The 15059-nt window shown below is 33.4% G+C and overlaps 1 protein-coding gene and 1 pseudogene across 1 annotated transcript; one reads left to right on the top strand and one right to left on the bottom strand.

Moving 5' to 3' along the window:
- Window positions 1-3800: 3800 nt before the first annotated feature.
- LOC130967218 (pentatricopeptide repeat-containing protein At2g21090-like) lies at window positions 3801-5669 on the bottom strand (annotated as a pseudogene).
- A 1920-nt stretch (window positions 5670-7589) lies between these two features.
- On the top strand, window positions 7590-13098 carry LOC130968828 (integrin-linked protein kinase 1-like). Its single transcript, XM_057894296.1, has 12 exons — window positions 7590-8528; window positions 8956-9030; window positions 9136-9240; window positions 9770-9855; window positions 10105-10225; window positions 10396-10475; window positions 10614-10676; window positions 10794-10915; window positions 11245-11330; window positions 11867-11991; window positions 12074-12205; window positions 12697-13098. Exons 1-12 carry the CDS (start codon window positions 8088-8090, stop codon window positions 12701-12703), a joined length of 1443 nt encoding a protein of 480 aa, XP_057750279.1. The 5' UTR covers window positions 7590-8087; the 3' UTR covers window positions 12704-13098.
- Window positions 13099-15059: the final 1961 nt, after the last annotated feature.

The following is a 15059-nucleotide window of genomic DNA, read 5'->3' as shown; positions in this document are numbered from 1 at the left end:
GGCATATTTACTCATGACCAACAAAATTCTTTATATTTGTAAAACAACCTCAAACTTTTTTTTTGTGACTAATAAGACTCTTTCTCCTTAATCAGTCTTGTTAGAGAATCTATTCTAATCCACGAGGTGGACGAGACTCACGCCGGAGAGCGTTCATCAACCCATAAGGAACACAGTCCTTGCAGCGAGCAACAGTGGCAGCATGAACCAGTAGTGGAGGCAGCGCCAGAAACAATCAAACAGCCGTGGCGCATCGATCTGGATTAAGAAAACGATCTATAGCCCAGCGGTATCGTAAGGCTAGGCTGCCGAAAGATATGGCAGCGATGGCATCGGAGCGGAAGCTGCGATCAGAATCTCTTCACCAATGGAGACATGGAGCGGCGCATGAGAACTCTGAAGGAGGATGAACCGGTGGCAATCCGGTTGTGTACTATTCCCGGTCGGATCTTTGTTTGATCTGGCCCAAGACCCAAAAAAACAATTTTCAGCGGCCATATTTGCATCACGGGAAATCAAGGCGAAGCTGACAGTGGTGCAGTAGATCCTCGCCGAAGCTTCAAATGGAATACCTTCTGAATCAAATTTCTCTCCGAATGCTTGCCCGGTATCTTCCATTATTCACAAGAGAAAATACTTTCAAATTCCAAAGACACAATAGCTGCCAAATTGGGGAATTAGCATACTCAACATCTGAAACAGAAAGAACATTTGTACAAAACTGAATATTAACAGTTTATTACTTGTAGAAGCATTGACATTTACTTATGCTATCGCTGCGAAACATCATCATTATTAAGCTTCAATACTTAGAATTCATGTAATTTGTTTATGATACTGGTTATTAACCGTCCATGTATTTTGCATAACTCATGACTTTTTTTTTTTTTTTGTGAAAATTAATACTTTATAATTTGTGGAAGCTTTGGCATTTGTCCATGGTATTTGATATTGATAGTGATTAGTGAATATTAAATATTTTGTAGAAGCAATTATACTTACTAATGCTACTAGTATGGAACCAGATCATTAACGAATACGTATTTAAATATTGTGAGTTTGGGATTGTTTTACAAATATAAATCACCTTGTTATTTATAAGCAAGTACACCATAGTGAATTGGGACCATGTTGTAAATAATTTAGGCAGCTCCATGAGATGGAACTCTTTTTGAAATGTCCATCAAATACTTTGCCAACAAACCAACTCATACCCAAAGAGGTCACCCCAAGAACTACACAGGTTAACAATTCGACCTTCTCGAAATACGGATATTATAATTTGTGTCTAATCTGATCTGGGCGTCAAGCAAAAGTTTGATCCCACTATTATAGATATTATCTTTCATATTAATAACCGTCACAATATGGGTTAATTTTTCATGCATTTAGGGAAGAATAATACCTCCTCACTATTCTCTATAAATAACTCATTCGATTCATGTATTTCTCAATTCAAATTCTTATAAACTTATTAAAACTCTTGCTAACTTATAAATCGAAATTCTTTCCATGTATTTTTAACTGCTATCTCGGAGTTAATGTAACCACACTTTCGAAATTAATGTAAAGGCTCTCCGGATACCTACATCATCCCCTTCAACCTCTTTACAAAGTCCAATTACTAATTAATCAATTTTAAATATATTTCAGAATAATATATATTTATACACAAGTATATAATACTGATTTAATAAATAATTTTTTGTGTAACATAGCATTTTTTATTCTATGACTTAATTTTCATATAAGATTCATATAAAATAATTCTACACAAATAATCAATCGTGTATTATTACATGAAGAAAATAACTATTTTAAATTTATTATTTAAAATGGTTTCATTTTGATACATCAAAACTGTTTTATGTTAATAATACATTAAAATTAAATTCTTACTTAAAAAATATATAAATACATTCATAAAGGATAACTGTATAAAATTTTTTACGTATGCATTAAAATTAAACTAATATATATATATACGATAATAAAATTAAAAAAATAATAATAACCACAATTTTTTTACATTATATACTTGTATACATTTATATAAAAAATAACGATATTATTAAAATAGGAGTAACAATATCGATTTTCTAAAAATTAACCATCTTTATTTGTGTATTTAACAATTTAAGTATTACATATTTAAAATATACAGATGAGCACATGAAATTAATATTGATGTTTTTTTATAATCTTTCATATTTATTAAAAGAAACTATTACTAGTTCAAGGAATTCAATTTAAACCTCTTAATTAAAAGATAACTAGATACTTAACCTAATTTTATTATTATTATTATTATTATTATTATTGTTGTTGTTGTTGTTGTTGTTGTTGTTGTTGTTGTTTGAAATATACATAGAAGATTAATTATTAAATTATATATATAAATAAAATATATATTAAAAATTTACAAATAATATATATTTATATATAAATATATAATAATTAATTTGATGTGTAATTTTTTTAAATACATAATATTTTTTATTATTTATTGTTACACGTATTCAAGTGCCATATGTTGTATTTAGTACTAGGCTTAACTAGATCCACACATATCCTCTTAGTTGGCACTTATGAGTGCGATTGAATTGACCTATTTGTAATGAAACAAAAAAGAAAAAGCAAATTGACCTATTTATATATGGAAAAAGATAGCAACAAGATTGATAATTGTAACTTTTAAGTTTTAAATACGTGTAAATTTTATCATTTTAATTAAAAAATAACTAAACTCTCACTTGTTTACTCTATTAATTTCTATTTCACTTTAAAAGAGTTTAATTTTTGTAAATTACCAAAAAGTATTTCCATGCTTTAAAACAATTATGTAACAAAATTTATAATAATTAAATTTACCACTCTCTTAAATAAAGAAAATTCAAATTGGATAATAAATTGTCTTAAAATAACCATATAATTAACTGAAAAAGTTGATAATAGTTTTATTTTGATAATATCATTTTTATATAAATTTGTGCAAATATATAATAAAAAATTATATATAAAATAATATTATAAAAAATAAGAGCGATAATATTATTTTTCTAAATTACGTCCTACTTACGTTAATAACTTATAAGTGCTCTTTTATTAGCAAACACTTATCCTTTTATGTAATGAAATAGAGTCAATTTAGATGCATTTTAGGATCGTAATTTAAAACAAATTTAATTTTAATCGTTCTTTTTTTTTTGGTTTTTTTATAATATTTTCTAATTTAATAGATCAATAATTAATTATTTGTGAATTTGAACTCTATTTAAAAAATTTATGAATTCGTCCCTATACATAGACACATACATATATAAAAAAAAATCTGATACATAAACATCATGCATTAATGCATAATTTAAAAAATAATCACATTCAGAGAGTGTAAGACAACTCAATTATTGATCTAATACTCCCCTTTATTTACATATATAAATGAAAAAAGATCTTCCATAGTAAGAAGAATTGTAAAATAACAAAATAATGGATAATTCTACCACCTTAGTTCAAGAATTATTATTAGACTTTTTCTTTTTTATTTTATTAATTTTTTATTTAAGGAAAAACTTGATATATATTAAGCATTCTTTTTTAGATTCTTAAAAAATTCAGTGATAGATATAAATCGTTATTGTTAAAGAAAAAAATGAATCCCTGGATCATACATATATTTGAAGCAATATTTTTTTTTTCATATTCTTTAAAAAATTCGAAGGCTGATAAAAACATCATTAATGTATGAATATTACTGGTACTTCCAATACTCTCAGTTATTAAATATTGTATGACACTAGTATATGACACAGCTGTATATGAAATATGAATAAGGAGCTAGTATAATTTTTTTTTATTAAAGAATTTCTAGTCATAGCCATTAGATAAATTTTAAAAAGAAGTAACACTAAATACTAAAGTAGAAATCATCATCCTCATCCTGTATCATTAAAAAAGGCTGATATCCTGTATCCTTCAGATGATAGACTAGCTTATTGTTTACTTCACATATCTGACCAATCTGTGGAATGTCTTGCATCCCTTAACTCAATCCAACTACGAGCTGCTTCTTTTTTTAAATCTTTCTCCCTCATTATCATCCTAATTCTATCAGCATCGTCGAATCTACCAGACGCTGCATAAATGTTTGATAACATGACATATCTTGCTGTGTTCTCAGGTTCCAACTCAAAACAAAGCTTCTGCAGCTCTTCTAGCAAGATCGAAGTTGCCGTGAACTCGACAAGTACCCAAGACTGCCCCCCACACTGCAATGTGGTTCCTAATTCTGCTAGGCATTTTTTCGATTAAATCCACAGTTTCCTTGAGTCTGATTTTCCTCCCAAGCAAATCAATTAGCAGAGCATAATGTCCAGGTCTAGGCTTAACGCCATATCGCCATTCCATCAAATCCAGCAAATCTAAACCCTGATGGACTAGACCTGCATGGCTACAGCCAGATATCACTCCAAGAAAAGTCACATGATTAGGTTTCATGTTGGTTTCTATCATCATCCTTCTAAAGACAACCATTGATTCATGCCCATAACCATTCTGTGCAAATCCAGTTATCAATGTATTTCAAGATACCAAATCCCTCCTAGGAGCCATCTCAAACAGAATTTCAGCTGATTTCATATCCCCACACTCCCCATACATATCAATCAAAGCATTATATAGGTACATATTAAACAAGTTTTTCTCACTATTGCTATATCTTATAATCTTACCATGGACTTCTTTACCTCTTCCTATAAGAGCCTCATCTGCAGAAGCACCTAAAACACTTACAAATGTTTGAGCATTTAGATTCACACCCTCTTCCAGCATTTGTTTAAAAAGATTCAAAGCTTCGCTACAACGTCGGTTCCTAGCAAAACCAGTGATCAAAGCAGTCCAAGAAATAATATTCCTAAACGGCATGCTGTGGAACACCCTGCAAGCCTCATCCAATTTAGATGCCCGAGCATAAGCCACAACCATAGATCTCTTGCATCCAACAGAACACGGAATACGACGAATTCGGCTTGCCGCATTTTCCATAGGCATCGATTAGAGCGTTGTTAAGGATCATGTTACCCTCCATGCCAACTATAACTGCCACCCCATGAACTTGGTGGAACCATTTAAGGGTACCTAAACTAGCACAGCTCCCAACTACGCTAACAAGCGTGAACTCATCCAACATCAGACCATTACTATCCAATTGCATCATCTGAAAAAGACTAATCGATTCTCTGTGAAACCCGTGGCGTGTAGAACCGGATATAAGCGAGTTATAGGTGACGAGGTTTCGGTGAGGCATTTTATCGAACAGGTTATACGCTTTATCGAAAAGACACATTTTGGAATACACAGAGATGAGCGTGTTCCACGAGTGTGTGGTCTTATTGGGAAGATCATCGAAGGCCTTCTGGGCACTCTCTACACAGCCGCACTTGGAATACACATCAATGAGACCGTTGGTGAGAAAAGCGTCGAAAAAAAGCGCGGTTTTTATGAGGTGACAGTGCAGGGCCTTGCCAAAAACTTTTTGTTGTGATGCAATTGGAAATCAAGGACGCGTACTTCTTTTTAGGGGAGGAAGCAGTTACTTCAAGATAAAATTCAATTTGATCTCTGAATTTATATGCCGGTCTTAATTTAGTTTCTGAGGTTTTAATTGTCATTATTTAGTTCTCAAACACAAATGTTAACGGAACACTGTCGTAAACAGTAAACTAATGTCGTTTTAGTTTTGGCACTAAAATAACCCAAAAACAATATTATAAATGGTGTTTATTAAAATTTTACCTATTAAAATAAGTGATACGATACTGTTTTTGAACTATTTAAATATCAAAATTAAAACTGCGTCATTTTATAAATTTTGGCGTGATATAACAGCACTCCATTAATGTTTTTATACTAAAATTGTCCTAAAAACTAATATGAGACACATTTATAAATTTTAAAAACTAAATAAAAATAATTAAAATTTCAAAAACTAAATTGAGATTTGCGTACAAATTCAGAAACCAAACTGAATATTAGTTACATCAGTGGGAAGTATAGCGAAACTTTATTTGAATGAAGAAAAAAGAAGGTGCAAGTGCGTGTGCAACAGGTCATTGAGCCCTAACCCAATTTCAGTGGTTCGAATGCTAGCCAATGGCCTCTCAGCCATTGAAGACCTAAAGCTCCCTCTTCTGCTGCTCCCGTTCGACTATTTTTCCTCTTCTATTCGACTACTTTTCCCGGAACGTAAGTTTTGCTCCATTTTCACTTCTCATGTTGTACCCCGCATTGTGCTTCGTTTCTATCTTGATGCTTTGTTGTGAAAAGTTATAGTGCCATTTTTTTTTGGAAGTTGATTTGATGAATGGGTTCTTGAATTTGTCAATTGCATGAGCTCAAAATTTTGGGTTTTCAATCAAGAATTTAAGCTCTCAAAAAATGATGGAAAGAAGCTACGATAGTTTATGAAAAGCATGTAAAGAATTAGGAATCAGAAAAAAAAAAAGAAAAATTATACTAATTACCTCTTTATATTCTATATACAGCTGTTATACACTAGTGTCACATAATACCTAATAAATTAGGAGTACTAACAGTATTTATACATTAATAAATGTGATCATTAAAAAAACCCTTAATCCAATGCAATAATCTGAGTCGATATAACTCGAGTTAATTATGTAAGTTATTATTCTAATTTTTTAAATTTATTTAACATAATCTAAAGTAAACTAATTCACTGGCTTGATGGGATCTAAAACTAATGACAAATAAAATCCATTTGACCCAGTACCTTTGCTATCCTAAATTCCTTATCAACCATGTTCTTAATATCCACTGTGTTTGTTTTGGTTTTTTTTTATTGGATGGAAATTATAAAAAGTTGTTAGTACGGACGAATAAAAGTTAAAATAATGAGACCAACTTTTAAAAATGCTGATCGATGCTTTGATAGAAAATCCACTATTTATTATGATTATTCAATTTACACAACAGTTTATTACTGTGTAGTGATAGTAAGGTGTTAACTAAAATGTCCGATAGACTGATCTAATTAAGGTACAATAATATAATGAATCCATTGCGTGGGGCACCTTTATTTATGGATTTAACACTTATGGATCATAAATAACGTGAGAAATGGTCTAAGATTATATATAATTATATCCATATATTAAAAATTATTATAAAAAATAAATTAAACAAAAATTAGATACAAAAAAAAGACCCGTATAATTGTCCTTTTATTCATAGAGAACACTGAAAACGTTATTGCACCTTCCTGTCAGCTTCTCCAAATAGTTGCCAAAAAAAAAAGGGGTAAAATTAGGCACTCCGATCGTTAAATAAATCATCAGGTGACACCTCAAGACAGCGTTAAAAAAATTGAGACAGTCTCGCCATTTTTCACGGTAACGCCTGGAAATACAGGTCGTTCCATTGTCCTTTCTGTTTCTGGGTGGGTCCCTTTGACAAAGTCAATCGCACAAAATAACAACAAATCCCTAAAATGAAAAATCTCATTACTTAGAAAAAATAATAAGAATAATAAAAGTAGCAATTGATACGCAAAAAGAGATGACATGTGTTGTTATACTCGTTTCCCATGATAACGCATATTTTATCTAGTGTGTCTTCTAGTCACCACCATTATTATTAGAACTCATACTTTCCATTATGCCGAACTAATCATCATTCGCCCCAAAATATAATTAAAAAAAAAAGCAAAAGAATTTCAATTACTTATTTTTTTATTCGTTCTTCTTCTTCTTCATTAACTTCACCCTCCCAAATTAGCAAACTCACGCAAACATTTTCCTTTCTTTTTTAATAAAAATAAATAAATAAACAACTAAATCAGCTAAAAAAACCTTACTCCATTGAATGTTGAATTGAATAAGATTGGTTTTGTTATGTTGTTATTGTTGTTACATTCATTCGTTCATTCATTTTCTCTTTTAAGTCCAAGCATGTAGAGAGAGAGATTATTATCTGCGATTGATTTGTTGATTGGCTGAGAGATTCTTCGATCTGAACCGTTCGATCCACCGGAGACAACGAAGGAACGGACAGACGGACGGTCAATCGCGATGGAGAGCATTGCCGCGCAGCTGAAGCGCGGCATATCGCGGCAATTTTCGTCGGGTTCGCTTCGTCGGAACATGAGCCGCCAGTTCACGAGACAGGCGTCGCTGGACCCTCGCCGGAACAATCTCAGGTTCAGCTTCGGGAGGCAGTCGTCGCTTGACCCGATCCGGCGAAGTCCGGTGACGCCGAGGGACGGGGAGGACGACCAAGAGCTCACGGTTCCGGACAACCTCGATTCCACCATGCAGCTTCTGTTCATGGCGTGCAGAGGTGACGTTAAGGGCGTTGAGGACCTCCTCAACGATGGCATCGATGTAAATAGCATCGATCTCGATGGACGCACTGCGCTTCACATCGCCGCTTGTGAGGGCCACGTTGAGGTCTGCGCTCTCCTTCTCAGCCGCAAGGCTAACATCGACGCTCGGGATCGCTGGGGCAGCACGGTAATTTCCTACACTCACTCTCTTCTTTCCGTCTTCTTTTTCCGATTATAGAAAGTTGACTAGATAGATTCTCACTCTCTTCTGACTCGCGATCCTATGCAATTATTATTGGTGCCACTTTTTTTTTCCTCCGAATTTTGTTATTGTTTTTCTCTCTGCTCAATTATTTACATTTTACATTTTTCTAATATATAATGTCGGATAATAATTTTATTTATTTATTTATATTTATCTTTAGGTTTTTATATAATTTAAAATAAGTTAATCTGAATATGTCCAGAATTTAATAATATAGTACTATCTGAAATCAATCACGATGTCAGAGACTCAGAGTCCGTTTATTATGTCTGAAAATTAGAAATTAGATTTTTGGCAACATTTTTTTTAGAGGAAAAATTCAAGGTGTAATGTATGAGTTGATTTGCAGGCAGCGGCTGACGCCAAATATTATGGAAATACAGAAGTTTATTATATGCTGAAGGCCCGTGGAGCAAAAGTGCCGGTATTATACCCTTTGTTTTACTGATATCATGTATCTGCAAAATAAGGTTGAAGTGAATTATTGCATCGAATTTGGAGACTTATTGAATAATCTTTGTTGTGTTAGAAAACCAGGAAAACCCCAATGACTGTTACAAATCCTCGTGAGGTTCCAGAATATGAACTCAATCCCTTAGAACTCCAGGTTCGGAAGAGTGATGGAATTTCAAAGGTATGCTCTTTCTTTCTTCAATATTTCTTAGAATAAACTTTGACTTCGAAAAGTTCAATTTTTAATAAAATGAATATGAAAGAAACAACTGTCTCAATCTGAGATAAAATAAAAACTGAGATAAAATTCGTATTAAAAATGCTGTGTATAAATACATAAATTGCTTTATACATTTTTAATATATATTTTATATTTTAATATATATTTTATACGTGATTGATTTAATGGTTAATTTTTATATACATATAGCATGATTGTTTGATATTTATCGCCTTAATTTTCATTTGACCTGTTAATTTTTGTTGTTTGGATTTGCTTCATACGAATACAGGTGGCGTCTAACGTATAGTGTTATTTTCCCCAATTTAATGCTTTTTCTTATGTATGAAGTTGTCCAATACTTGTTGAAACTGAGTTCACTGGATCTACAAACATCTTGCATGATCAAGCTAAACATCAATATATGACTATATGTTAAATTTATAAGCTTGAGTAGTTCATCAATCATCTTTCATCGATCTCTTTGTAGGGGGTATATCAAGTAGCTAAATGGAATGGCACAAAGGTTGCAGTGAAGATACTAGATAAGGACAGTTATTCAGATCCTGATAGCATGTATGTATACACATCTCAGCAATATTCCATATTTGTTTGTCTATGTGTGTGATATGCTTGTGACTCATGATTCAACTGGACCATTTTATGCTTATCCTACTTGGCTATGATTTTGTTTATCTGCATTTTTTACTACTACTTTTCTTTTTTATTTCCAGTCAAGTTGATGACTTAAATTGCTCTTTGTTTCTATAGTTTTAATTGCTTAACCTTGGCACTGAATTTTTATTATTTCTATAATTCACTCAGAAATGCTTTCAAGCATGAGCTCACGTTATTAGAAAGGGTACGGCATCCTAATGTGGTCCAATTTGTTGGAGCTGTCACTCAAAATGTACCAATGATGATTGTGAGAGAGTACCATGCTAAGGTAAGCTTACCCTTCTTTCATCTCTCTCTTTTCCAGAGGTGTTCTTGATGAGAAAGGGGAGAGAGAAGGTGCTGGTATCAAACAAGAAGGAGCATGAGAACTAATACATCTTCATCAGATGACATATATCCAACTTACTATACAGTGCTCGTACCTATGTTAATTTTCAGGGTGACCTTGCAAGCTATATTCAGAAGAAAGGCCGGCTTTCCCTATCAAAAGTTCTACGGTTTTCTCTTGATATTGCTAGGCAAGTACCATTTTAAGGAACTCTATGCTGCATGAAATCTTTCAGAACAAGTCTTTACAATGCATTCAATGATTATAGATTTATGCAACATTCTTCCAGGTTATTTATATAAGATATTTGATAATTTATTGTTAGCAGGGGAATGAACTATCTTCATGAATGCAAACCAGAACCAGTTCTCCACTGTGATTTAAAGCCAAAGTAAGACCATTTAAAACAATTTGGTGTCTATTTACAATTTAGAAGTGCATTTTAATTTAAAATTTTCTCATTGGGATTACTGTTCCTTTAATATATGAAATTTTGGTAAGGTGCCAGAAATATTTTGCTGGATAATGGAGGTCAACTAAAGATAGCTGGGTTTGGAAATGTGAGATTATCTCATATCTCACCTGATAAAGCAAAGCTGGCAGAGCCTGTCTCCAACGTTGACCTTTTAAGTAAGTTTTTAAGTGCCAAAATCTTTTAACTCTGGTTTCATATCCTTCCAAATTGATCGGAAGTTTTCATTCTTCTGTTGTCCATTCATGCATTAAGAGTGTTTGAATTTGTAACAGCTATTTAAAAGTTGATTAGTATTTGGAGGCATTTGTAACTGACATAGTAGGCGCTTTGTGCAATGTTGTTTGGGAAAATCCAATTGTTTGCAAATTATAGAAAGAAAAAAAATTAGATATGAAAAATGTATTTATTTGTAATACTACTACTGCTACTGAACACTGGAGTTGCTAATCTATATATATCTTTTCTTGTGGTTCAACAATTGTAGGCGTGTACTTGGCTCCAGAGATTTACAAAGATGAAGTATTTGACAGAAGCGTGGACGCATATTCTTTTGGTCTCATCTTATATGAGGTACCAACTATTAAAATTTTGATATATTAATTGTTATATTACTAGATTTGCCAATGTTGAAGGTGATTTTCTCTTGAGATTCTTGTTTTTTGAGCTTTGAGATTCGGGACACCATCCGGCTTTGCGAAAGCCATCTGGATGTGAGTGTAACTGGATCCTGGCACTTAATTGACGCATGTAAGTGGAAAAATTATGGGCTGGTCAGTGGTCATTACTCATTACTCATTAGCTAGAGATTTTGTCTAGTGACAAGCACACCATCAACAACTGACCTGAAAACCAAAGTCATGAGTTCATACTGAGAAGTAGTTATGCATTGGAGGTGGTATATGTGGGGAAGGGATGAGTTTGACAAAAACGATTGTCTTCACATCTATTCATAACGTTCATTTGTCTCCCTTATAGTCCTATTTAAGGGGATGTTGTTCCTTAGGATTCCTGAGTTCTTAATTTAATAGTCCCTTAATATTCCTGATACTGTTCTAATTTAATGAAGAATACCAATTCCTTTTGTATTATTCCTTCTATGGACCCAGATGATTGAGGGTGTACAGCCCTTCCATCACCACTCTGCGGATGAGGCCTTGAGAATGATGTGCCTAGAAGGGAATAGACCACCATTCAAGGTCAAAGCAAAACATTATCCTCCGGATTTGAAAGAGTGAGTGAATTTTCAAGTAAATAAAAGGTAGATCTTCATTTTAATTGTAAAGGTGTCTTGTCTTACTATCATGGTGTTGCAGGTTGATTGAGGAATGTTGGGATCGAGAACCTGTTGTCAGGCCAACATTTTCCCAGGTCATTGTACGGTTGGATAAAATTGTTTCAAATGGTTCGAAACACGGATGGTGGAAAGATACTTTTAAACTTCCTTGGTATGTTTCCTATTATCATTATATCCGTAGAGATTTTAATTTCTTTGGAGTAATTGTAAGCATTATAGTTTTCACGTATACTTTGAACTACTAGAATTAGTCACCCCCATACGTGAAATGAAAAACAAGAAAGTTGGACAGAATATAGCGAATTAGCGATGATGAATTAAATTTTTGAAATTTGTTGGTTGGGGAAAAACTCACTACAAATTTGTGCATTACTTACTTTTTACCTTTAATGAAATAAGACAAAGGGATAACGAAGTGAGCTTGCACAATTTTCTTAGAATCTTCATTTCTTCTAAAGTTAGGTGTATATGATAGGAATATTTGCTTTGGGCCATTTTAGTTGGGTACTTGGGTTTGAGACTTTGAGCAATGATTTTTGCATAGAGGACATAAGGCATAGTATTTACTGTTCCCTTCATTAATGAACTGCTGCTATTGTGCTCTCACCTGGCATTACCGTGTGAATGTTTCAATATGTGCAGGAAATAAATAACAGAGGAGGAAGTACCACAGAGCACAAGAGGAGAAAGACCGAGGTTCCATCCTCAGATACGATTTGTGAGGCTCATATTGATGTATAGTTAATAGCCATTGCAATTAATAACTTGGGAACTCAAATAAATATGATTGGATTTGAGCATAAAAATGAAACTCCTGCGACTTCACTTCCGTTCTCTGTCCGATAGAGGGAGAGTTTGGAACACCTCATCTTTGTAAACTAAAATGTTTCATAATTCATACGGTGTAGAGATCCTTCACTCTCAGAAATTTTCTGATTATCCACTGTATCTTTATGTCCTATACATATTTTAACTACTACTACTACTACTACTATTTGTTACTGTTTGCGGTTTGCACAATATATGCTTAGATATGGAATCTACTACTTTACTCTCTCGATAAGGATCAGGTATCTTTAAGCAAATTAATAAAGATAACATCCCATATATTACATTCTCTCTTTTCAACTTTTCTTTTAAGCATAGTCTTCTCGTATTCTTTCTATCTTTTTTTTCTCTATTAATATAAAAAAACAACTCAAAATTAAAGGCTACTTACATTTAAAATAATTTTGACTAATAACAATGGGCAAATGACGGAGATAAACCAAATGCACCGATAAAATACGTATATCATCTAAAATAAATAATGGTACATGAATCTTCCAAAGAGTGTTACTATGTAATCGAATCACCATAATTTGAATTACAATTTCTAATAGTAATTTAAATTAGGCTACATAGATTTACTAAAAAAAGTTGAAATACACATAAATCGAATTACATCATTTTAATTTACATCTGGTCTAAGTAAATCGATACCGGTTCCATAGATTTAGTAAGCAACGCAGCGGTTTCATCTATCCATAGTAATTTGAATGAGAGTAGTTCGAATTAGCCGAAGGTTTTGTGCCAATAGTAATTCGAATTGGGTCGTTTCGATTTACATAAATCTACCTCCCCTAATTCGATTTATATAAGAACGAATGCTCAATGTAAATCTACTTGCCCTGTTTCGATTTACATGTACGGTGGCTATATATAATTCGAATTCACTTCGTTTGAATTACATTTCACCACCCTATATCCCACCAAATCCAGAGAAAGCGACCTAGCCTATCAAAATGGAAGACGATCCAAATCGAATCTACCACTCGGATGGAGTTGCACATATCGTTGGTAGCGTATATGATGAGATTAGTAAAATAAAATTTAAATTTTATTTTATTTTCTGTAAGAAATAAACTATGTGTTAGTTTTGTTGAGATCGGTAAAACTTGTTTATTAACATAATTAGAATGTGTAAACTTCAAGTAGTAGTAAGAGGTTTGATTTAGGGGTAGCAGTGTGTTAGAAGCTACTTACTGATACTAAACTCTTTAGAACTTGAATATTATAATTGATAAAATCTGTAAATAGGAGTTAGAGTATTGATACAAGGATAGTAGTGTGTTAGAGTATACAAATAAAAAATGCATGTTGGATAAGAGATTATGAGAGTTTAATAGAAATCTGGCTAAAGTAATTTTCGATTAAAATTATATGATTTAGGTCATTTATTTTTTGTAAAGTTTTATGATTGTAAGAATATTTTTTCAATGTCATGCAGCCCCACCGTTGCATCTCGAATATGAGGAGGCAGCATAATATGCCGTTAGACGATAGGATTATGCCGTACGTCCAGATGGCTGACTGCTGGCGTGGCCCATTCATTCCGATAGTCAATCCGATTGGTCCAGTCATACATGGTGGGGTCTTCAAAGCGGAGGATGTCAAACCAATAGTTGAACTCGACCTCGGTCTTTGCATAAGCAGTATTCACTAGAAACTTCCTACCATCCTTGCCCTTAAAACTGAGGGCAAAGTTCCACATGTCGGATACAAAATGTCCTGTATGCATTAGGTGGAAGCCAACCCCCATCAGGAGCCTCTAGTGCAACCTTGATGCTGTTGTGCCTATCTAATATAACTTGAATGCGTGGTTGAGACATTACGTGCTATCGAAGGTGGGATAAGAAGAATGACCACGACTCTGCATTCTCACCCTCCACAAGTGCGAAAATGACAAGAATGATATTGGAATTGCCATCCTGAGCAATCGCAACTAGTAGTATACCACCGTATTTGCCGTATAAGGGGGTCCCGTCGACACTAACCAGAGGCTTACAATATCGGAATGCCTCGATACACGGTGGGAAGGTCTGAAAAAGCTGGTGGAAATATGCTTGCTCCTCATCCAAATGGCCACCCAGTTGCACAGGACTCGTCCTCAACGTTGCAACACTACCCGGCATTGTCATCTGCCCACCTAACACCCATCGCGACAACTCATTATATGACTCTTC

Source organism: Arachis stenosperma, chromosome 3, assembly GCF_014773155.1.
Source record: "Arachis stenosperma cultivar V10309 chromosome 3, arast.V10309.gnm1.PFL2, whole genome shotgun sequence".
Lineage (NCBI taxonomy): Eukaryota > Viridiplantae > Streptophyta > Magnoliopsida > Fabales > Fabaceae > Arachis > Arachis stenosperma.
The sequence above is the reverse complement of the archived record's forward strand: the minus strand, read 5'-3'. Positions and strand labels throughout refer to the sequence as shown.